Raw genomic sequence first — 26,349 nt, 5'->3', positions numbered from 1 at the left:
CACACAAAACATTGGTACCAATTGGAACTGACTTCTCCAGTGAAGCAGTGTAAAATATATTCTCGTATTCTGTATATTTACAAAATAATCAAGTAAACCTTCACACCAGCTCAACTAATCTCATTAAAGAACAAACATAAGAAAAATTTTTATCAGTCTTATCATAATATTCCTACCATTGAACTCAGTAAAATCAAATTCTTTCTAAAGCAGAACTGCACAGGCCATAATAAATAGCGTAGTGTTCTTTTTGTTTGTTGTTTTTTTGGGTTTTTTTTAGCTCACGAACCAATTCCATGTTATATTAAAGATGTTAATTGTTTTCTGAATAAATGGGACCATGTTTCATCTGTGCAAGAAGACATCTGTATGCTTTAGACTCCCCAAGGTTTGTTGTCTTTTCATTTGGAGTATGCAGATGGTCTCTGCTTCACGTGATACTGGGTCAGTTGACTGATTGAATTAGGAAAGTATCAAACAGAAGAGGATCAGTAATACACAGAAATTCTGCACAGAAATTGTGAGATTTTTATTCTCTCCCAGTCAAGAGTTGTTGGCTTTTTGTATATTGTTTCTAAAAATTGCTGCTGCAGCAACACCAAAGCTAAAAAGAATAAGTTGGAGTTTGGTTTGGTTTGGTTTGGTTTGGTTTGGTTTGGTTTGTTTTAAGAGGCCTGTGGTATCTATCTAACTACCCTGACAACTGAGTGTCTCATATAGACCAAAACAGTCTGTTTGCAGATGGATCTGAAAAAGAGAGAAATCAAAGCAGTAAGGGAAGCAGTAAGGCATGTGTAGAATGAGAGAGGGCAGAGAATATGCTAAGAAGCTAATGATGATAATCCTATTTAACACACCAAACTGAGGGAAAACCCATGTTTGAAGTCACTGAAGAGAGGAGACAAGATTTTGTCTCCATAGACAAATAACAGAATTTCTACAAAGGAAATCTGTTCCCTAGTACTGGGATAGAATACCCATTTATCTGAGGTTTTAGGACCCTTAAATGAAAAAGAATTACATTCTGATCATGTCAAACACTGGTCTATTAATTGACAGTTAATCAGTGTTTGCTGTGGTACTGACAGCCAAGTCATGAAGACAAGGAGGTGAAATATCATAAATGAATTCTGCAAACATATAAACATTGTTATTAAATTGCTTTTGAATTAATTATGGTTTGAAATTAAATTCTTTCAGACTGTCTTTTACAGGAGTAGCATCTCATTCTGGAATACCTGACATCTCCTTTTTCAGCAGTAACCTCATACTCCACCCTGCAACCACATTCACTCATAGAATACTTGGTCTTTCTCTTGAGAAAATTTACAGGACTTCAGACCATGGTGAGTTTTGAAAAAAAAAAAAATTCAGTGAGAAGGCCAACATTAATTTTACAAGGCTAAAAAATTCAAAGGAAGTTTTTATATCTTAAATTTACATGTATGATTTTGGAGGCTATGAATTTCTGTCCTTTATCTGAGGCCTGACTTGCTGTCAAAATAGAAGTAATAAGAATCAACGCGATGTTCTCTGAATGTTTTACACAACAGTAAAAAGTGTATGAAGAATGCAATTAACTGCATTTCCATTATCCTTTATGTGAGTAACAGCAACCTCTGGACTTATCTGACAAATTGTCTAAATCAAAAAGTGCTCAGACTATGTATAGTGATGACAGTAAGTTGTAGACATAAGAAGATTTTCAGCTTCTAAAGGTTCATCTTAGTTTTTACACCATTTCCCTGAATGCTTCAGCCAATGTTAAACCAGGATTTGCAGAGCAGCAGGCTGCCAGAGATGGTGTGGATGTATGTTGCACAGTGTAGATATTCAGATTGGAAACCCATGCTTACACTTCATTCAAAAGCATTCAAGATTATCAAAAGATAAAACTTTATCTCCTGGTTTACAAATAACTGTTTCCTAATGAAGCAGCAATAACAGTTCGCAACAGGGACAAGCTTGTCTTGTTCAATATTCTTATCTGTTGCGTAGAAAGGAAGAAAAATCAGCTTGCTATTCCACACATAGGCTTTTGGGTAGTAGGGTGTATTTGTGTTCCTTGTGCTTTGCATTCAAAGAGACTAAGTGTTCCTGTTCCATCCAAATTCAGTATAAACCCTGTCATTCCTAACAGGATCTCAAACAAGCTTTGCAAAAAGAAAATTCAATCTGCATGTGTTCAAAGATGCCAGGGCCGTGATATTAATTTCTGATGAAGTAATGTAGACTAAGTTGATCTTGGATTAGGTCTGAAGAATGAGACTGTATGTGTCCTCAGTTTGAAGCCAAACTGAGGTTAATCTGTCTGTAAGAAGCTGTAGGCCAGATTCTCTCTAAGAAATCCAGCCCTTTTGCCCTGATCTGGTTTTGTAAAGGGTCTGGAGAGCAATCAAGTCTTGCAGAATGCACATTCCTCAAGGACGGAGCAGAACAGACTGAGAGCAGAACTGACACATTTGGCTTGTCTGTCAGACCCCCTGCAACCTGGACGTGGATGACATGAGGGGGTCAGGCTGAGGTAGCCACATGGCCAGTGCTAAACAGCATTATTCCCCTGCTTCACTACTTTCTCTGCTGAGGTTTACTAATGTAAAAACACAATACAGATCTTACATTCCACACTCGCTGCCTCCTTTTAAAGTTATACATTTGTTCTAAATTTACTCTGAATATTTTATCTTAAAATAAATCAAATCAATTATTGGTACTGTGCCAACAGTCTCCCTCAATGCAATCTTTTGCAGCTGCTTGCAGTGTATCCATCATCATAGTATGTGAATATATGTCATATTTATATTCTAAAACTGCATGGCAAATGACGGTATTTCATTGTTACATTGGAAACCACTATTTCCACCGTGTGTAGCAAACTTGAAGCAAATGAATGAAATATAATAAAATTAAATAAATATAGGCTATTAATAAAGAAAATAATGGAGTTTTCTTTTAGCAGTTTTTGTGAAAAAATTACATTGCCCGATATCTGTATAGCATATAATGTGACTGCATTTTTCAGCATTACTTTCATAAAGCTTTAGAACATTCTTTGGAAGACTGGTACAATAAATGTTTCATTTCTGATAGTATTTGGTGTTGTCCATGAAATCTAAGTCATTAGCTACTTAAACTGAAAATGTCTTTTTAAGACCTCTCATAGCCATCTGCTATGCTCTGTTTTCATTTGGTGCCATGTGTGTATTAATGAAATGATTGCATCAGATGAAATCTTTTATTCATAAAATCATCTAGGTCATCTGTTTCTACCTACACTTTCACTCTCATTAAAATGAGCATTTGTGTGTATGTTGCATGGCTACAATTCTAGCTGCAATTAGCTGCTAAATGTAGATCTTCATAAGAAATCCCTCTCAGTGTCTTTTTCTCAAATGGAATTCCCTCAAAGATAACTCTAGTATATCACAGCAGAGAAAGTGTATTTTTTCTGTAGTTTTGAAGGTAATGACATCCCAAAAGGTAAAAGATTTGAATGTGCTAATGACTTCAGTCCTTCACAGGAGAAAGCAACGTTGCAAGAATACTCATTTTGCTGCCAAGCAAGGGGTAGAACATTGTTCCCATCCAAGTCAACAGTGTTTGTGTCAAAGCTGTCAGTCGCAGGGTGGGCTCTTGTGGTCCTTGCTGTGAGCATGGAATAGAGCCTGCATTTATATGCTTCATGCTTGACAGTAGCAGTGTCAAGTGCACAGAATTCAGGGTTTCCTTTAATGCACAAACAGACAAAACAGTTAACTTAATAATTAAATTAAGACTCTATTATGCATCAGAAGTCCATATCTACAAATGAAGATTGCTATAAATGGAAAGCTATTCAGGAAAGCAAAGAATATAATCAGTGAAGAAGGAATGAATCTAGGAATAGTCATGAACTTTGAAAGTGAGGCTTCATAAGTCATGTTGAAGTTCCATAACTATTTTTGCAAGGGGTAGGGGGGCTACCATGAGAAATATTCACAATGGGGGGCAGGTACTAAGTAAATATTCCACAATCTTCTGAGCTAAGGGAATTTAAAATATCAAAATAGATCTGCTTTAACAACAACAACAACAAAAACAAAAAAAATAATCATACTTTCTAGTTACAGAATATTTTATTTCCTGACAGAAAAAAATCACCTAAGTTTTATGGGGCTCTTGTAAGCTGTCCGCAGGGACCTTTCTATGCACAAATTAACAGCTCAAATCAATTTCCTAGGAAATAACTTGGACCTATATAGTGAATTACACTTGCATTTATTTCTGGCATATTTACAGCTCCTAATGCAGCAGCATTTGCACTTCTTGCAAACTCAGATTTATTTTCAGGTAGGATGCAACCACGGGAAGGAAAATATCTTTGAAACAAATACTTATTACTTGACAGGCTCTGCAAAGAAATACAAAATAAGTAAAATATTCTACTGACCTGATCATCTGCTGCCAGTCTGTTGAGTTTCCTTTCTAACTCTCACCAATCTCAAAAAAAACATTCACGTTGTGCTAAAGCATCCAAACATCCATTAATGCAATTTCATGGATTATGATGATCTAAGCATAAATTTGTAAGCCAATCTTATGTGGGTTTTCATTTCAGTTTTCTTTTTAAGTTTTCATATACACTAATGAAAGAGCCTTTCAAAAATATCTTGGACAGAAAAGAGTGTGAAGAAAAGACTGTGTCTCTATAAACAGATTTAGCACACATTTTAAGGATGCAAAAAATATCTACATACATAATTATTACTATCTACATAATATAATAATTAATTCAATATGGGAGTCAAAATTTTTCACTGTTGAACAAATGATTTTATTCATAGAGTCTGTTCTTTCAAAGATACATATTACAAAATAAATGTAGCCCAGTATGACTGATTAGGGAATTGTGATAAAATACCAGCCAATTATACCACCAGTATGCCAGAGCCAATGCAGAATATTATTAGCCTCAGTTTGGCAAACCTTATTTTTCTCTTTTCCATCAAAAAGAGTAACAAATTTTCACCAGAAGAAACATAATTATATTTAACTGTAATAATACCTTTAAAATTTATATCATAATATCTCCATCCTGTGGTAGTAAATTTTCATTGTACTAATAGCAATTCCCACTGGCTTTAGATGAGCCAGAATTTTAAAACCTTGAAGATATTTATACCAGAACATTTTAAAATTTCCTATGGCATAATATGAATTATGAGAAAGTTATTGAATGCTTCAGAATATCCAGAACAATAGAAAAATAAGATCTAGTAATAACGAAAGAGTCCTCTCTACTGGAACTCCTGGTAGCATTTTGATGCTTTTCTTATTCCATACAAAAAGAAGAAAATGAAGTATGAGAAATCATGCTTCAGTATTTCACCATGAATGCATTACATCAAGCACTTTTTTCAGACCTACTGCTTATCTCTGCCCTGTCTACATTTGTCTTCAACCAAATGCTGAATATCTGTACTCCCAGCTGCTTTCAGTCTGATGACGTGATTTACCGAGGAGATCTTTTCCTTTGTTTTGATTGTTACACCACCATATGTCTTCAGTATTCCTGGTGCCCCCCACTCTTGTTCTCTCCCTCCCCATCTCACCAGTCACAGAAGAGAATTCACATTACATTAAAGCTTCCCTTCAGAAGCCAGGCTGAAACAATCTCTTGAAATAACTAGGGCATTCAAGTGATTGACTTGAAAGTAAACTATGTCAGTGAACGGGAGTGAAAAAACAGGAGCTCAGTAAGAAATGCAGAGGGGTTTTAATCCCTCTGTCACTCAAAGATTCTACAGTTGTAACAAAAATTTGTGAAATATATTTGATATTAATTCTATTCCAGATACATAAGGTATAAATACATATTCATGGGTGTGCAGATGTATGTATTTATGCATGTGTGTCCTGGCTGGAGAGTCCTATGCAGTGAGACAGAAACTATTGAGGGGCGAGGTGGATCAATTCAGGTTGCAGAGCTGAAACCCATCCAGCTGGATTTGCACATCACTGAACAAGAGAAATGGCCAGTGCTCCACCTCTACACTGTGGCATAAATGGCACCAAAAGTTGTAGGAGCGTGGCTGGACCAATGGAAAAAGACCAACTGGCAGTGCAGAGGGAAACCTTCTGGGCTACTGAACTGTGGCAAGACATCAGCGCCTGGGCAGAGAAGTTGTCTGTAAAAGTACATCAAGAGATGAACATGTGCTCAAGAGCTGGACTATGGAAAAACACCGCAATGGACAAGTGGATTGGGCTGCCAGGATTAAAGTGTCTCAGGTGGATCTGGACTGACAAGATAAGGGTGAATATTTCTGGCTTGGTGGGCACATGACACCTCAGGTCATTAGGGAAGAGATGCAACAACCAGGTGGGGTTCATGACTGAGGGGTGGACTTAACCATGGGCAGTATCTCCCAGATTATCCATAACTGTGAAACACGCACTGCAATCAATCAGGCCAAGTGGGTAAAGCCCTGTGGTGTAGGGGATAAAAGTAAAAACATAAGTATGGGGAGGCCTGGCAGATTGACTACATCACCCTTCTCCAAACCAGCCAAGGCAAGCACTATATGCTGACCACGGTAGAAGCAACCACAGGATGGTTGGAGACCTACCCTGTGCCCCATGCCACTGCCCAGTAGACCATCCTGGGCCTTGAAAAGCAAGTCCTGTGTAGACATGGCACTCCAGAAAGAATTGAGCTGGACAATGGGACTCATTTTCAAAATGACGACATAGACACCTGGGCCAGAGAGTGATTGGGGATGTCATATTCTCTATCAAGCACTGGCCTCTGGAAAAATTGAGTGGTACAATGGAGTGTTAAAAAACACACTGAAAGTAATGAGTGGTGGAACTTCCAAACATTGAGATTTACATTTTAGTGAAAATTAGTTAACACTTGATTAGTTAACACCTGATTAGTTAATGCTACAGGCTCCACCTCTCGAGCTGGCCCTGCTCAGCCAGAACCTGCTTACCACAGAAGGGGATAAAGCCCCCATAGTGCATATGAGGATTGTGTTAGGGAAGAGTGTCTAGAATAAGCAAAGGCAAATCCATCCATAGGAATTCTCCAGGAATCCTCTTCAGTAATCTATGAGATTACTGAAGTGAGTTAAATTTGTTCTGTGGGGAAAATATATTTAAATTCCACAAGATTCTAGACTTTGTCTCAGGTAAGATCCTAGGTAAAAGCTATTGAATTTTGGCTTTCAGTAACTGGACCAAGAACATATAGTCATGAGACTTGAGAAAAGAAACTTATGTACTTTGTGGAGGTCATTAAATATTTTTTTAATTATTTTCAAATTAATGTAAGTTTATAAATATTCATTAGTATCAGTTTTTTAGTCTAGAAACTTAGACTAGTATATAGAGCTAAGCACTTTTACTGGAAATTACCAACTTACAGAGCCAGAACGCTTTCTCAGACCCATTCCAATCATGCACATCTGAAATTTCACAGGTGGTGATTAAAACTGGCATTTTTGTGAGTTCCAGAACTGTTACTAACAAACAGCATCTGCTCAGTGCTGTGCAACATGCTTTGTTTTCATAACACCATTTGTTATGTTTCTTTCCTAAAGAAAAATATTTCCAGGATGAGTATTTAATTACATTTTTGTAATGTTTCCATTTCAAAATGGAGCAAAATCAAATTCAGAATATCAATTTCTCTTACCCCACAGGAAATTGAATGCTTACCTATAGATTTTCCAAAATATTTCATGTTCTGAAATATTCAACTCATAACTATATTTTTCAGAATCTATTAGAAATGGTGTACTTTCAACTATAATGCAGAAACAGACACAACAAGACAAAAAGATAAATTCGATCATTCATGAAACATTGTAGGACAGCTGCAAATGTGTATGATTTATTTACGTGTACTTAAGAAAAGGACAAATCAGCATTATGTTTAATGTTGCTATAGATTGGAAGTTACAGCTTATTTTTCTAGGTGACAGTGAAACCCACATAATTTCTTGCATAGGTTAGAGTTGCTCAAGGACTGCATTGATTTATGTACATCCTATGCAAATCTGTCCTCGTTTGAATCAAGTATTTACTTGGCATTTTACATTTAGAAATTCTGCTCTGCAGTGTTTGCAACCTCTTTCACAGTTTTCCTGCAGGAACATGAGGATTGCTTTCCTCTGATCAACTTAACCAAGCTATCAACGATTTATAGAAAAAAAAGAAAAGAAAATATTTTTCATGGTACCTTGCATCATGATTTCACTAATCTAAAGCTGTGTCTGCTCTACAAGTAGGAAAGAGCGTGGAGAGACATACCTTCCATCACTCTGTCCACATCTTTACCACATTCCTAGGAGCTGGGGCCTGGGGTGGGCAGGCTGGCTCACCCTACCAGCAGCACCAAGCACCTCTTTGAGTCACCCCTGGACACCTCCACACCTCGCTGAGGATCAAGGGAAGCTGAAGGGCTGCATTACACAACCTGCATTACACACCTCTTGTGTGGATAAACACCTAAATCAGAGCCTGAACTAAAGAGTTTTTAAAATGTTTGTCAGTTGAACTTCAAAGGATGCAACAGAGTGTGAATGTCATGTATTTACATTTACATGAAAATGGATAAATATTTTATATCATAAACATTTTTACCAACGGTTGATTTTTTACCAGTTACTAAGATGTATTACCAATATTTCATCAGGTTTAACCTATGTTTTCTGGGTTTTTTTCAGGTTTTCAAGCATCTCTTACACCTGTATGTCTCTGTATGTCTGTAACCGCCAAAACACAATAAATGAAATATATTTTCTTCAGTAACCCTCCACATAACATCTTCATTTCACATACAAATTCCTCATTACAGAGTCATTCAAGCCCATAAGGAGGTCATACCTCCTAACATGGGACAGTAACTCTCCCTTTCCCCATCCTGATTTACTGCACAGAGGTAGGATGAAACACATTCTTCCTGGTGGAAACTTCTAAGAATGAATCTGTGAAGGACTTGTTGCATCCCAGAGATTTCCCTTTGCCTAAAAAGGAAAGAGGGTTTAGAGTGAATCAAAAAGCCAGCAGGACTAGGGCTCCCAAGCTTTCGATTTAATTAAAATTTTTCAATGCTTAAAATAGATGAAAATTACACACAGCTTTCAGATGGGAGTTTCAAGATGCCGTGGTGAGACACAGATTCCCAGTGTTTTCTCAAAACCGACCCTCTCCTGATCTTAAAAAATAGAAATTAGTTGATTTCCAGCCTGGGTTTCACCGTGTAAATATATCCACCCTACAGTTTTAGTGGACAAAAATCAGACAAGGTGATACAGGTATTTTCTGACAAGCACTAAAAGGTTTCAACAGTTTAAAATGCATTTCAATCAGTAACATGCCAAAAAAATGGATAAATTATTGATCTGCTTTTTTTTATTAGTGTTTTTTGATGCATTTCATAATTTTAACTATTTCCTTGGCATGAGGAATAAGCCTTGGGACAGAAACTGTATTACAAAGGGGAAAGGCTCACAGGAATTCTAGTGCAATGGGAAGAGAAAAAAAGTCAGCCAGTCCCACAGGGCTTTAATAAATATTTGTGAAGCATATTTAGTATAATTACACTAACTAGTTATCAATGTCCCAAGCCATTCTACCTGAAATGTCAGTGCAAACTGTACCTTGGGCTTGAAGGCACAATGCACAGCAAAAATAAATGTGTGAAATCCAAATATGACTGCCACAAAAACAAACAAGGCATGAGAGAAAACACGAGCTCAAAGATAGATCAATTAATCCAAAGAACACCAACTAGACAGGTGGATGAGTCATAGACTCGGTGTAGGCTCAGCTTCTGCTGAATGGAAAATACAACCTAACACTGCATGTTTCACTCTGAAAGACAATGAAGCCAACAAGATAAACTAAATTGGCTGGCAAACCTCCTACCTGTACCGTGACTGTAGAAACATTCTCAAAAAGGAAGCAGGGTCTGAGTTTCCCCTTTTGAAAGGTCATTTCTTCAGCCCTTCTCAATAATGTGATTTTCTTCCGTTTTTAAGACTGGGGTGGGGGCGGGAGGAAGTATAATGTAAAGACATTGATTTTGACATCATAAAAAAAGATGCTATGCTTTCTTTTCACTGGAAGGGTTGGTCAGAGAAATATATCAAGTGTATATATCAAAAGAATTAAATTAAAGATATTTAATTGTTCTTTACCCAGCAGCAGGGTAAAACAGTCTTTCCAGAACTAGAAAATGCCAACATACTTGCTTCACAGGGCATGATGATTGTCCTGCAGAGACCTATCACAGCTGCCTCTGAAACAAATCAAGCATGCTGCTACAATGACTTTAATTAACTTGTTAAAATATTTTTCTTTTTCATTAAGTGAATGTGTAGATAAGAAAACCAAATCACAATACATACAGAAAAGGCAAAGTTAAGGAAGTTCATAACCCAAATTCTAAGTTGTCTTCTGTGACTGGATATTGTTGCCTTCTTACTCAAGTGAGCACAAAATTGTTTCTTATGTATGATATTTATTATGAAAATCATTCTCTCAGAAGTCAGAAAGTACATTCAGAGGTATGCATCAGCTTGCACTAGCAGCTGGATTGAATCACACAGTGTGAAATATCCACACAAAGTGCCCTTTCACAAAGACAAAAATCCACTAGATTCTTTTTAGCTGCTGTATTCAGTGGCTGACTGGAAGCATGCACTGGAGATTTACAGCATAGGAAGGCAAAAAAAACTGTTTTGGAAAATAGCCATACCCTCACCTACTTTAGACAGCCCTACTAGTATCATCAGCTTCAAAACAAGAGCACTGTTTAGATTTATTTGACCTGAGATTTTGGCACTTTTTTTTTTTTTTTTTTTTTTTTTAATGGACCTAAGAATAGAGTGCAGCCTTTTTGTTCCACATTTAAGGTATATCTGAAGTTCTAGTCGTCCAAAGAAATAATCACTGAAGCAAAACACATTAGACTCTTCAAGAGATTTTTCAAAAGGTAAATTTGTGTAAATTTTAAATCATTATAGAAATGGCTGATGTTGGAAACAGTACCCTCTTTTCCTAGCCTACTTCCCTCCATTGCTTTCACCAGGCAAATTGTGGTTTTAGAAAGACCAGTAAATTTGGAAGAGAATAGCAAATGAATGTGACGAGTTCATGTCATGAACTAACATCAGAAGTGACTTGTGGCACACAGGTCTTGCTGATAGCCCAGGAATTTCATTATATACTCTTCAGTGCCATCTGCTGTAATCAGATGCATTCAAAAATTTAAGAGATAATCAAATGGCCAGTCTCAATAGCTGCATGTCAGGGAACTCTAGGCTTAGGGCTGGTCTATGAGGCTAGAATCCATTAAGCAATCAGTGCACATCACTGCCAAAGATGAAGAACTTGGTCTCAACTATGGACACATTCTTTCAACATTTTTCCTTAATTTCTTAAGCTGTAGCAAAACACTCTTCACACAATTTAGAGAGAATTGTTACTTTTGCACCACAACGCCTCCTCCAGCCAAGCAGGGACAGAACTGCACCTGCTGGTGGGACTTGAGGGCAGCTGTCCATTTCACGTTCACCCTGGGAGCTTGGGAAAGAGAAGTCAAGAAATAACATCTTCCAAGGCACAAGTTGGATTTGGGTGCCTAGGCTCCATAAACCTAAACTCATAAGACAAAAGCAAAGCCTTTATCTCCTCTACCACCCACCACTGAAGCTGCTTTTTTAGATGAAGAAAATATAGCTCTGTTAAACACTATATTATCCTAATATCTTTTCTGCAGTTATTGCAAAGAAAATAAGGATGACTTTTGTGTGTTTCTTAGAGCAAGTGTAGAGTGTGATTGATTATATCAATTCTGTCCTTCAGGATTTAAACAGAGCTCCAAAGCTCAGAGTTGTAGAGAACAACTATCTGCAGAAAAGTAATTTTTTCCAGTAGGGATTCCACAATTGTCCATCACAAGTTACATAATGTATTTTCCAATAGAACATTTCATAAAATTTATGTACTGTCATGTACATTTTGTCTATGTGAATGATATGCCATAGCATCATAGAATCATAAAGGTTGGAAATGACCCCCAAGATCATCAAATCCAGCCTTTGCCCAAATATCACCACTAAACTGTAACAACAAAGTAACAAAGTGTTAGTCCATGATCTGGTTTTTGTTAGCTTTAGGGCATTTAAACTTTGATAGGGACTCCATTTCTCTGGAGGCTACAGACCGACGCACTGAAAAGTTTCTTATACATAAAACCTTTTAGTCTAAACAGCCAAAATAAAAGAAAAGAAAAATAATAACCAAAATTTTTTTGCTTTTTCATACTGAGAAATTCCAGCCAGTAGCACCAGAATGGAGAGTGCTGTAGATTTAGCAAAGAACCACCAGCAGTTGGGTTTTGGATAGCAGTATTTATCTGTTCTGTGGTATTTGTGGCATTCTCTATACTTAGATTGGCAAATGCCACAAATTCCATGATAAATTTAAACACTGTGAGTGATAAATGTCAAGCTTTTAATAGCACCCACTGTCCCTCTATCACCACATGACCCTATTAGGAGATTGCACAATCATTATCTCTGTATAATTTCTTATACAAGAAATAGCCTTACAGCACTTTCAATGGCAAGCTATTTGCTTTGTATAAGCAATGGGACTCTTTGAATATCTCCTGCAAAAAGAGGAGGCTGAAGGGTACTTACTATTCCTGATGATTTCACTTGCTTTTTATTTACAAAAATAAAGTCAGAATGTAGTTTCCTATTTCTGTTAGGTGCCAGTAAAATGGAGAGAATTCATGATCTTAGTAGAAATGGCAGAAAAAGTTTGATGACAACAGGTGACAATATGTTCCATCAGGAGGAAAAGTCTACAAAACCATTGCTGCAGCCACTAAAGTGCAGAATGTGACACCAGACATCACGAAAGTTTTCTCTGGCCATTTTTTACATTTTCAGCAGCATAGTATCTCTGTGGCACTTTTTGACTGTAGATTGTAAGAAGGAAAGAGTATTTCACACTGTCACTAAAAATACTTAAACTCTGATCTCAGAATTCCAAAGTTCTGAGGTTTTCCTCTGAGCACAAAAATAAATCAAGTATTAACTTCTGTCATAGGAAAAAGGCCACAAAATATTCACAGTTTTGTCTTACTAAAATATCTCTGTGATGTTTCTGATCAGAAATATTTTCCTTTCCATTTGTTGTGTGGCACAGGCATGGTCTCTGGAACTTGTTACCAAGTCAGGGATGCCCTTCCATTGCAAAGTTAAAGAGAAGGCTTAGGGAAAATATTTGTATGCATATATATGCACAAATATGTAAGAATACATTTCTGTGTGCATGTATGTATATGTGTATATATATATATACATATATATATACACTTTATATATATATATATAAAAGAAGTAAAGTGGTTTTGTTCTTATGACACTTTCAGTGGTTTCTCTTTAAAATCTGCTGAGATTTCTAGTTCTGCAAGAACTCTTCTCCTCGCTGACTTATCAGAGAATCAGAGCATTTTAAACACATATATACACAGAGACCTAAAGCAGACAATTTTCTTGTTTAAGGTTAATGGTTCTTATTCTCTTTAGGTTTGGGGTTTGATTTGGTTTGGGTTTTTTAATATAAAATAGTGACTGTTTTTGAAGATAGAAGCCTGTGTCTTGAAAATAATTTACATCATCAAAATAAAAATAAGATTTAATGTGAAATTAAGTGTCAGAACTCATCTATTACATGAGGATGTGGCTTGCATTCCCTAAATGTTGATTCTTTTTTTGATAGCGGATACTGTAAAATCACTGTGATTGTAGATGCTGTGGAAGACGTCCCCACAACAATTGGCCTAGCAGTATGTGCCTCCCAGAGCCTTTCCTTCCCAGAAAGCAATCAGCTCCACGTTTCACCTGTTTGTTGTCACAGCCAGCTGCAGGGAGCTGCTCAGGGGGGTACCTGCGTGGCAAGAGTTGCTGTGCTGCTGCATTTCCACTCTCTCTAGAACAGTTGGAGTTGAAGGCCCCCTCTGACATTCAGGAGCTCCTTGATTTCCCTTTGAGCACCATCTTTGTGCAAAAGCATGTCCAGGAGCCACACTGTAACTCCCCAGGTGTTTGGCAGCCCTTTGGAAAGAAAACTCATATAGCCCTCATTATTGTTGACAATGACAATGTCAATGATAATGTTAATCACCCTTTCTGGTGATCTAAACCTGAGGGGCTTAGAGACTCAGAACTAATCTTTAAGCTCTTTCTTACTGCCTTCCTGCCTTCATCTTGTTGGGTACCTTCCCAGACTTATTATATCATTTACGTGTTATACAAATCTATGTCAATAAATCTTTAAGCTATGCCTCATCCACTTTTTTATCTGTATGAATAATCATCTCCTGGCTAAAAAAATGTTTCTAAAGTACAATTTATTCCTCTACAAGAGCATATTACCCTGTATTTGGTAGATAACATATATATTGTATTTTGTGAATTCTACCTTTATGATGATGGCAACATAAAATTGCCACCAGATATATTAATTTGTGCTAATTCCTACTATATTAATTTCATCCAATTTTATTCACAATGGACAGCTTAATCATAAATTAAATCCATCCTTTAAATATATAACAGCATTATAACATTCTTCCAATAATTAATATTTCTGATTGCTTACTTTTTATGTTTCAGCAATTGTAGCTGTCCTCAGGATAAAAAGCAAAGGTAATTGGTAGTATATTAACTGCCTGAATTGCTTCTCATCTGAAGTATAATGAGTGAGATTTAATAATCACTCAATTTTATAGTATTTTATTCTCTTTCTTGTGTCTTGATAATGACAGAGACTTCTGTCACAGGTTGCTTCAGGGTAGGACAGGATTCAGCTGTTACTGGAAGCAAGCATCATTTTCTGCCCAGGCATCATATACAGTTATCCAAACAGCAGGAATTTATCTTTTTTTTTCTATTTTAGTGTTAGTATTGTAGGTTAATCTGACTGTCACATATATTTAGAATCACTTGATGATTTCTAAGTATAAAACCCTCTCTCATTCTATGTTAAAATAATTACCACTCTACAGAATGCAATTATTCAAGCCAAAATTTTTCCTATTAGTGCTACCCCTCAGGCTGACTTTCTTAAAGTGTTAGCTAAAACAGCCTTTTAAGAAAAGATTAGTACAAAGTAGACAACTCTATCAAATTTATGACTCTGCTACCAATTTTTTAAGGAAACTTTAGGCACAAACAAACATCTGAAATATCTCTTTATTTCCTGTAAAAAAACCCCATCCATCATTTTAAGCAGAATCACAATGATTCCCTAGCACACACTTAGTACAGATATTAAAAGCATTGTGTTTTGATGGTAATTCTCAATACTCCTAAAATGCCTACAGTCTACAAGGGAAGTTTTCCGTAAGATCTGAGGGTCAGCCAGCGGTGGTAATACCTCAATGCTTTCAGTCAGAAGCATAAGTACTGGGCACTGTTTTTCTGGCTGCCAGAACAGGCAATAAGATTCTGTCTCGGGTCTTACTGATGTATGCATTTCTTAGTAGTACTTCTTAATACTGTTTAGCCCTTCCTACTGAATAAATCTTCTTTAAGTAGCTTAAAAATCACATCAGACCGACTTCCACAGAATTCCTTCCACTCCATTTTACATATAGAGCAGCAAGGAGCTGCAAAGTCAAACAACCAGACAACCTTCAGCATGGCAGACAGACCTTTTGCCACATATCCACACTGCTTTTCAAAATATGTGTGATGAATCTATAATTTGGCTAAACATTTATTCTTGTTCTTCCATTGAAAGGGCATCTCATCAAAAGCAGTGAAGGTTAGCTGGGTTCCTTTTCTCTTCAAATTAATGTCAATTTCTTCGTTAGGTGAGGTGTTTCAGAGGTGAAGATTGTTTACCACAGCAATCTTGGGTACAGATATTTTTAAATCTACCTTTTTGAAGGAAATATCCAAAGTAGTTTTACATATCATATAGGTGCTCTGCAGTTAGTTTCTGCATCCCATTCCACCAACTTCATTTTGCATGCAAAATGTGTAGCACATTAATTCTTGCAAAATGTAAACAGAAGGCTAAGTTTAACAGTGGCCCCTCTTACCAGTATTTTGAATCCTAGACTATGTGACTTAATATTCAAATTCCTCTCAATCAAATTAGATCTAGTTTTGCATCCGTAAAAAGTTATTATAATTTCCATATGAATGAATGACTAGTTTTCATTGCATTGAGCAGGAATACATCATTTTCAATAGCCAAATATGGGATAATTGCACTAAAAATTAATGCATCTGGAAAAACTCCATAAGAAGAGGAAAAGGTTAAGGCATTGATGCTTTTTTTAGTCCTGTCCTACCTATATGCAAGCACATGACTATTTTGTACAATCCTTGCTGCTCATAGCCATTTCCACAAATTGTGAATTACAGACCCTGAAACGCCTGCGGAAGGAATTTTTCCATCAGTCCTGTAGTCAGTGGCTTCCTTCAATTCCCTGCTCATGCCCACACGCCCAGCAGTGAATCCCTGACCAGAGCTGTGAGTGTGGTGCTAACCATTGCCTCCCATTCCTGACCTGTCAGGCAGAGCCAGTCAAGGCAGACATCCACTAGGGCTGATTTAGCACGCCCTTTGCATACTTGCCTAACATTTTAAGCTCCAATTAGTTGCAATTTATGTCCAGTATCACCCTATTAATTCACACTAACACCTGAGATAACCTTTCTGCCCAGCCAAATCTTTCAAATTAGCAAGCAAGTCAAGCGAAAAAAAGTGGAATGGTTCTAAACAGCGATATGTGAAAGTCATTGGCAAATGTCTGCGTTGGTCAGACATCTGGAAGAGTTCCCATGTTTTCAAGACATACAAAATTTCTCCATGGTGTGAACTGCAGAATAATTACCTTCGGTGGGAACCTTCTTGAGAGCAGTGGAGGCAGTTGACTTTGCCTTAACAGATTCACAGGCTAATAAAGTTGTATTTTATTATGAAAAGGCCTATTTGCAGCAACATTTCAGTAATACTGTGTCACTATTAAAATTATATTTCACATTTTTGTTTAAATGTTCATACTGCTAAATTTCATTTTTGCTTGCCTAAAATATTTAATGTCCATATTGTAAAACGTTTTATATGCCATGTTTATGTTTAAGTTTCTTTATATTTGACAATTCCATCCAACTTCTCTGCCCCACCCCAAAAACATCTAGAAATATTTTAATATTTTGATTGCAAGGCAATGCCAGGAAATTACAGTGGTCCCCCAGTAAAATGCCTCCTAATGATAAGCAAATTGGGGACAAATATTAAATATATCTTCATCTTTTTGAAAAGAGTAAAATTGGTTCTATATAATTACAGATCACGTCTTGTGACTATATTTAATGCCTTTCAAGAAAATAAGAGCAAAAAGGAACAGAAAGTTTCCCAACAAATGTGTAAATTATTTTTTTTTTAGTTAACATTGGATTATAAAGTTAGCATAAAGTCTTATCTTTTCAAACAGGTCCAGTGAAACTCAGTTAACTACATACACATTTTGATACATGCTTTAACTGATTTCCTAAATCAAACTTGGGCATATTCCAGTCTCTACATAGTTCAAACTATGACACTGACTGGTTCTACTACTTTTATAAAAATGTCCCAGATCATTCTGTATTTCCCTTTTTAGCTACTTTTTGAAAAAAAGCCAAAGACCCCAGTTATAAGAATTCTTGGTGAGGAACACAAACGCCCACAGAAAGTGTGCAGTTTATGATTCTAGTATCTGGGTCAAATAGCAAAGAAAGGATATCAAAGATTAAGGATTAAAAATTGCCTAAGACATATGAATGATGATGTGAAAATAATTGTGATTGTAAGAATTCTGGGTTTATACAACAAAAGTTTGAGTCTTATGTATTAGTACAATAAAGACTTCACTTCTTTATCTCTGGCTTTGAAGAGACAGGGGAAGATGAGTAAGCTGTCAGTTTCAATTAATGTTTTGTCATAAATATTTATAGCCCATGGAAAACAATTGCATGACTCTTTAGGATTGAGCTAATTATTTATAAGTCACATTCTAAATGTATTAACATAATTCTTTTACAGAAGCTTTGGCTTTTAATAAATGAATATTAAAATGCTTGGGTTACAATAAATGGGATAGAAGAATCTTTCTAAAGTGAGTGAGTGAGTATGAGAGGTTTCTTTTCACTTGTTCCACTTACTGGGTCCACCCTAAGGCTTTTTCTCTATAAGCCTTGAAATATATTGCTTCTTTTGTTCCCAGTTTCAAGATTAAAACTGTAAAGTATAAATTCTTACTAACAGAAAACCGTGACCTAACATGCCTGCATCAGTTAGGACATGGATGCAGTAGAAGTATTCATAGGTCTGATGGGAGTTTCCAAATCCCAGGGGCTTAGTCTCATTTTTCTGACCAAAAAAATACTTGAAATAAAACAAAAGACAATATTTTGTAGGTTGCAAGTCCCAGATCTCATTTATTTATAAAGCAATAAATATTAGAAGCACAAATAAATTGCACGGGTGTGTAAACAAACTGTACAATGACTGAAGAGTTCGGGAAGGTTTGCCAGAAGACTCCAAGAAGCATATTGTCGTCATCCTGAGTGGGAAGTAAATTGAGGGGGGAAGTGCTTAGAAGCACTTGCGGTGTACAATGGATGGACCAGCTTCATCATACTCCTGTTTGCTGATCCACATTTGCTGGAAGGTGGACAGAGAGGCTAGAATGGATCCACCAATCCAGACAGAGTACTTGCGTTCAGGAGGAGCAATGATCTAGGATAAAGAAAAGCAACAAAATCCTCATTTCTGAACAGTGAATCCATATTGTCAATGCTACACACCACTATTTCCTCAAGCAAGTAAAGAACATTTCTATAATCACATTGATCTTCAGCAGCTCCTAAAATACTTGTAACGTATTAAAAAAATGTGTAATCATATTTTCTTCTCTTCTAACACTTGCTTCTAACCAACATAATTATTCTAATTAAATGGAATTTCTGCTCATCTGCCCATCAGCTGTTGATCTCATTTTAGAGTTGCTCCCATATCCCAGTTTAATGAAGTGGACATTGTCTCCACCTTTATCCACACTTTATAACACAAAGTTCCTTACCTTGATCTTCATAGTGCTAGGAGCAAGAGCAGTGATTTCTTTCTGCATGCGATCAGCAATGCCAGGGTACATTGTTGTACCACCTGAGAGGACGTTGTTAGCATAGAGGTCCTTACGGATATCAATATCACACTTCATGATGCTGTTATAGGTAGTTTCATGGATACCAGCAGATTCCATACCTTGAGGAAAAAAAAGACAGTAGGCCAGTGAATTATACAAGAGGTCTCCATGAAATGAAATACTGGCATTCCTGATCATCATTAATATGAACTTCTTTGGCCTTTTTCTTGTAAAAATGTTTCCTGATTATAAAGTGTTACAGAAAAATATTTTAAAAAACAGAATTACAAAACTAATTTAGGAAGTGAATATTATTTGTTAGAAAAGGTAAGAATCATAATGCATGTGCAAAGGCAAGAGACTCAAAATACACAGTGAAATAACAAGTAGTCATGTGAGATAAACTCATTTAGTATATGGCAATGGAAGAAGGGTATCAAGAACAGAAAACTCGAGTACTGGTTTACGTCAGTCTCACTAAAAGCATTAGTTTAATATAGTAAAAGACAGCAAATGAAGACAATAAAAATAGTTCAAGTAGAACTAAAGAAGACAATAGTAAGTTCTTCAGTCTACTCAAAATGTAGTCTATACTACTCAGAGTCATCAAGGCAAGACATAACCGTGACACAGAATAGGATATTAGTACTTGATGGTAAGAAAAAAGAAACAAGAAGCAAGTCTTTGTAGGTTGCATTCCAATTTGTTAATTTTAACAGGTGCTTCCTGAAAGGGCTGACATTGGATCCACAGTAAAAAGTCAGCTGATGAACAACTGCATGTACTACTTGGGACTTAAGTGTATAACATTTGCTGTATCCGTCAGCTGCATGCACAACCAGCAAGGCTTACCACCTCGACCATGGCAATGTTAATTACAGTGTATATAAATATACACACACCTTCACTCCATGTCCTTCCCCTCTCTGACACTTTACTTCTTCATGGAAATAGATACTGTTTCAAGTGTAAGCCTTACAAATACAGCTCTGAAGTCTATTCTTGCCATCAGTGACAGAGAATCATAAAATGTCTTGAGTTCAAAGGGACCCATAAAGATCACAGAGTCCAACTCCTCCATGATGGTATTCTAAATGTATGTTTTATCATTAAAAAAATGTGATCCTAAAACTTGATCTAATGCTTGCAGCAAGAGCCTGGAACTCACCTAATTACATCATTAATTAATGATGTGAGCTTGATGAGCTCACATCAAGCCCATCTTACAGGAAACCAAATTATCTAAATTATTATTCATTCATGTTGGATTTTGTGCCAAATTTAGGTAAGCAGGAAGAGGAGTGGGGCACCTTCCAAATCTTCTGATTCATTCATACCTCCTACAGAAAGGAGAATTTCCTGGGAACACTTACCAATAAAGGATGGCTGGAATAAGGTTTCAGGGCAGCGGAAACGTTCGTTACCAATTGTGATCACTTGACCATCAGGCAATTCATAGCTCTTCTCCAGAGAGGAGGAAGAGGCAGCAGTGGCCATTTCATTCTCAAAGTCCAGTGCAACATAGCACAATTTCTCTTTGATGTCACGAACAATCTCACGTTCCGCTGTAGGTACAGGAGAATCAAATCAAGCTTTGGATAAGCACAGTACTAGAGAAGATGATCAGCCAAGAGAGACGTGAGGACTTTCACAGCAGAGAAAAGCTGAAGCACTGACCTGTTGTCACAAAGGAGTAGCCACGCTCCGTGAGGATCTTCATGAGGTAGTCAGTCAGATCCCTGCCAGCCAGATCCAGACGCATGATAGCATGAGGCAAGGCATAGCCTTCATAAATAGGCACATTGTGGGTGACACCATCTCCAGAATCAAGAACAATACCTGGGAGAGAAATGTCACAGAGCAGTTGAGATCACCTAATGAATGCTTAGAGCCCTTACACACAGGAAGCAGCCAGAAACACAACAAAATAAAGGATTTTTCATGCAGTATGAAGTAGCATAATTCTTTTTCAGACACAAAGATCTTTCCAATTATTTCTGCCTTTGCTTGCATGGACATTCCTGAGAGGTGTGAATTTTCACACAGAATACTTGTTCCATACATATTTTAAGATAATCCATAAAACCAGTCTTCCTCCGCTACTATACTGAGCAGTAAGAGTATCTGCAGTAGTGACTGTCTTGGTCTGATAACGGGCACCTTCAGGTCCAGTTTAAACCCTTAAACTGGTGTAACTGCAGTATCCCCACAGGAATGTCTCATTTGCACCACAACAAGCAGTGGCACAGTCAGTTCCATGGTGCCTCTCCGAAAGCAATGCAAATTGTCTGTGGAAAGAACAACGTGGACCTATTTGGTACTGGCTTTTATGCTACTGTTATCGTTAATTGCTATAAACCAAAAAGACCTATTTTTCTGTAAATTGAATGAGTTATGGTGTGTTTTCCTATTTGGAATGGAAAGGAGGGAGAGTTCCTGAAAGGAAATGAAACAGTATCTAAATGGTGTTTATTTGTTTGTTTTACCTGTTGTACGACCAGAAGCATACAGGGACAGGACAGCCTGGATTGCCACATACATAGCAGGTACATTGAAGGTCTCAAACATTATCTGGGTCATCTTTTCACGATTAGCTTTGGGGTTCAAGGGGGCTTCTGTGAGCAAAGTAGGGTGTTCCTCAGGGGCCACACGGAGTTCATTGTAGAAAGTGTGGTGCCAGATCTTTTCCATATCATCCCAGTTGGTGATGATGCCATGTTCAATTGGGTATTTCAAAGTTAGGATACCTCTTTTGCTCTGAGCTTCATCGCCCACATAGGAATCTTTTTGACCCATACCAACCATAACACCCTAAGAGAAGAAAACATAGAAAAGCATTATTTGAGGAAGACAACATCACAGAGCCCAAACAACTACATCACAGACAACTGGCCGGAAGCTGATTCAGGAGAGGTTTAGACTGGGTATTAGAAAAAGGTTCTTCACCCCGCGGGTGATTTGGCACTGAACAGGCTCCCCAGGGAAGTGGTCACAGCACCAACCCTGACAGGGTTCAAAAAGAATTTGGACAACTGCCTCAGGCACATGGTGTAACCCCCAGAGCTGTCCCATGCAGGGACTTTGATGATCCTTGTTGGTCCCTTCCAAGCCAGGATATTCTACGATTCTGCAGTTCTAACTATCTTATTTTCAAGAAAGATACAAGCAGTCACACCCCTGAAAGGCTGTTCAGGAAAATAAATTTAACATTATTAAAATATTAAGTCAACCGGATCTGAGGTGTTCTCATAAAATATTTTTCGCCTTCCATGAATGGATTTTTCCCCTTTTGTAAAACACCTCTTATATTAATATTCTTTTTTTCTTATTTGTTTCTTTCTGATTTCCAAAAATTTGACTGAAAATAAACGGCACAATATCATGAGCAGGAAAAGGAGTTTGTAAACAGAGCAATACAGAGGGAAATCAGCATTCTACCGATCAAAGATACTTCATATTACTATGCAACCTTAGCAGTAATTTATCTAGGATAAAAAAAAAAAAATACAAATCGTAAATGTTTTCATTAAAAGCCCATTTTCTATGGAGTGTACTGCCTCGGTCCTGCCTCTGAATTTACCTGGTGCCTTGGGCGACCGACAATGGACGGGAAAACGGCCCTGGGAGCATCGTCCCCGGCAAAGCCCGCCTTGACCAGCCCCGAGCCATTGTCGCACACCAGTGCGGTGGTTTCCTCGTCGTCACACATCTTCGGAAGGAAGCACGAACCTGGAAAACAGCACGGCAGCACGCTCAGAGCCCCGCGGGCAGCCCTTCCGCGCCATCCCGGCGGGCACGGCCGGACGGCTGCGGCGGGAGCGGGAAATTCGAGTCGTCCCGGGAGGATGCTCGAGGCTCGTGGGCAGGGCTCTAAACGGGATCCATCAGCCGCTGTCTTCTCCGCTCTTTAAAAGCCGCCCCAGCTCGCAAGACGCTCAATTAGGGCGTCATTGGCCGCAGATCTCAAAGGGAGGGAAAGCTTTTTAAACCGCAGAGATCTGTCTGCCCAGAGCGCCTCGGGGCGAAGCGGCCGATGCTGCGCGGGGGCGGACGGGCGGGCGGCGTCCCCGGCAGCAGCAGCGCTCCGCCGGGAGCTGCACGGCCCGAGCTCCGGGCGACCGGCATCTGCCGCCCGGCGGTGCCTTCCGTCCATCCTTCCCGTGTATTAGCTTCCTCCCATGTATTCCATCCCGTGCCATCCCGTCCCGTCCCACCCAAAGCGTCCCGGCCCGCCCCTCGGGGCTGCGGGTGCCGCCGCGCTACTCACCAGACCAGCACCGGCGGCGGGGCGGGCAGCGGAGGAGACCCTGGCTGCTGGCTCGGCGGAGACGCCCCGATTTATACCCCCCGAGGGGCAGCGTCGCCCGGGGCCGCGGCGGGCCGGGGCAGCCACCTTGTCCTTATTTGGTCGGCTCCGCGCCACTGAGCGTCCGCGCAGCCATGAATGGAGCCGGGCCAGCCCCGGCGCGGCGCGGCCGCCCGGCCCATGTAAGGCAGGCGCGGGGCAGCGCGGCCCCGGCCGCCGCATGGCCAAATAGGGAGCCCAGCGCAGCCCCCGGGGGTCAGCGCCGCCGGGCAGGGGCTGCGCTGGGGACGGGAAGGGGCCGCCGCGCCCGCAGCCCGGCTCGGCCCCCGCGGTCAGCGGCCGCCGGTGCCCGGCCAGGCGCGGCGCCTCAAACTCGTGATGCTCGGGCTAGGCGGAGGGTGCGAGGGAAGCCGCGCGGGTGTTCTCTCCCCCGGCTTTTCATTTTTCCGCCGAAAAGAAAAGGCCAGTCGAGCTTCTGTTTAATCAACGAGTGATGAGATTACTTCGGTGCCAACAACTGAGGCTCCTCTCCTGCACGGGGGTGGCATCTGCTCTCTGTGTCGCCTTAGGAAGGAGTGGTACACACTCAATTTCTTTTAAACTTTGATGATCACATGCTGCAAAAATCACCCTTTTCTCTGCTTTTGGCTGACATCTATGGTGCAAAATGGAATGTACTCACTCACTTAAACTCCTCATATTTGCTCTTTTAATGCACACCAGATCAGTTATATGTAATATGTCTAGGGCAGAGGATGAGATATGGAAATAGCTTGGACAAAACCCAGCTATGGTATTAATGTAATGTGACAGTTGTTTTCCTGCTCAGTTGTTGAAACATCCACATTGATAATTTGTTCCAGTGGTGGAACCTAGAAAGTCCATGTGTCTTTAGGACTTTTTTTTTTGTTTGTTAAAAATAGAAAGACTGGAGAGGCATCCCTTGAGTGGGTTTGGCCTGGTATGTGAAAGCAGAGATTGTCAACTCATGTCCCAGAGAAACTCATTATAATGTGGAGTACAGTGTCCTCCAGGAGCTCATCTTGTAAAATGCCCCATGTCCGCCTGTGAAACAATGCTAGGACGGAGTGAATTGAGGTTTGGGACATGAGGGAATGGTGAGATTCAAAGTCAAGAGAGGATCACCCAAGTGGATCAGCTGTTAAACACAGGTCCAGTTTATGAGATGCCATACAAAGGCTGACAGACATCACATGGGTGTATACATCTTAAATTATGTGGAGGGAAAGAGCTTGTGAATGCTACACAACCTGCAGTCTGGGAGCTTTGAGAAGTGTTCACAGAAGAGCAATCTGCACGGTGGTTTAGCTCTGACAAAGCACATAACAACTGGAAGTCATTATTTGTTTCTAAATGATATCCAAAGGGGGCATCAGAGACCCTCAGACTTTGATTTCTTCTGAAATCAGAGATTGTGGAATCAGTTTCCTTTTTTCTAGCACAATTAATGAGGTGGTTAGCTCCACCCCAACCCGTTTATCTTGAGTTTGTGCCAAATTATGAGCACAGCTCTGAAAGAGATGTAGCAGCAAACTTCTTGGATAAGCTCCTGCTTTTCTTTAAATGTTGTGAGGAAAGAGAACCTGTTCCAGGTGAGACACCATTTTTGTACAGAGTTGTGTATGTGCATTTAATACATCAGTATATATATAAATATGTATGCCCATATATATTTTACATATGCATGTATTTATCTGTGTGTGTATGTATTTATTTATATATTGCTTTTTTGTTTTTCTTAGCAACCTAAGAAAGGCTGTGTAGGACTGTGAAGTGCAGTGACCTCAAAAGGTCAAAGTAGCAAAACACTGTGATTCAATGCCTCTGCTCTGGACAAGCTTTAGCTCTCTGTTTGCTTTGTCTTGATGGAAAATCAACCAAAATCAATACTGGTGGGATAAGGATCCCAAGGAAGTATATGTTTATCTAAATTGATCAGGGCCATGTTAACAGACACTTGGAAATACTTTGGTGATAGCGGTGCCTGTTTATACAAGAATTCATACAGATGCAGGGATTTCTAAGCACATACACCCTGGCACAGAGCATCCTTTCAAAGAAAAAAACCACCATATGTTGCTTTCAGTTTTAAAAAGTCAGCATATTTTACCCCATGGTAAGTTGCCATATATAGTTTAAATCTGCTTCTTTTTTTTTTTTTTTTTTCCTCAGACATCTTTTCTACAGAAACCATATAATGTGAGGGATTGACCAGCTTTGCCAGCACTAGAGATTAGTTTACAGTGTTATCTCAGCTGTTGCTTGGTTCAGAGGTGTTGCAGTATTTACATAGAAGTCCAATGCTGATAGCTGGATTGAATTCCTCCCCAATCAGACCCTCTCTGACACATCCTACATTCCCTCTGGCTAGAGAGAGACAGACTCTCCTGAAACTGTGACAGAACCAGCTCTCACTGAAAAATCTATGGAACAGTTTGTATTTTCTTGTTTACTGCCTAACTAAATTTTTGCTGTCTCTACTATCTCCTCAAGTTTTACATTTCTAATCCAGCAGGACTCAGAGTTAGGATCCGGGTGCACTTGGGAACTCATCAGTCCACACAGAAACACACTCCCATATATTGCAAGGTCAAATGAAAAGGGCACCACACAATGTACATAATTCCAAAATATCATGTCCTTTCCTGTAGCCACTTGAAAATTGCCCAGCTAAAGTTATTCTTTAGGCCAAAATAATTCTGCTTTCTGCAATAAAGTGTCATCACAGACTCAAGTAAACCAGAGAAGCAAAAACCTGCTTGAGGTATGTTATGCAATGTCATCTGCAGGACTAACACTCTAGCTCTGACTG

At 38.9% G+C, this 26,349-nt stretch overlaps 1 protein-coding gene across 1 annotated transcript; it reads right to left on the bottom strand.

The window, feature by feature from the left end:
* Nucleotides 1–18,479: 18,479 nt before the first annotated feature.
* On the bottom strand, nucleotides 18,480–23,621 carry ACTC1 (actin alpha cardiac muscle 1). Its single transcript, XM_041396014.1, has 7 exons — nucleotides 23,478–23,621; nucleotides 22,791–22,939; nucleotides 21,697–22,021; nucleotides 20,888–21,049; nucleotides 20,584–20,775; nucleotides 19,148–19,329; nucleotides 18,480–18,804 (listed from the first exon to the last, which is right to left on the bottom strand). Exons 2-7 carry the CDS (start codon nucleotides 22,917–22,919, stop codon nucleotides 18,661–18,663), a joined length of 1,134 nt encoding a protein of 377 aa, XP_041251948.1. The 5' UTR covers nucleotides 22,920–22,939; nucleotides 23,478–23,621; the 3' UTR covers nucleotides 18,480–18,660.
* Between the last annotated feature and the right edge of the window lie 2,728 nt (nucleotides 23,622–26,349).

Source organism: Onychostruthus taczanowskii, unplaced genomic scaffold, assembly GCF_017590055.1.
Source record: "Onychostruthus taczanowskii isolate IOZ18803 unplaced genomic scaffold, ASM1759005v1 scaffold1, whole genome shotgun sequence".
In the NCBI taxonomy this organism is placed as follows: Eukaryota; Metazoa; Chordata; class Aves; order Passeriformes; family Passeridae; genus Onychostruthus; species Onychostruthus taczanowskii.
This window is presented reverse-complemented; position numbering and strand designations above follow the sequence as displayed.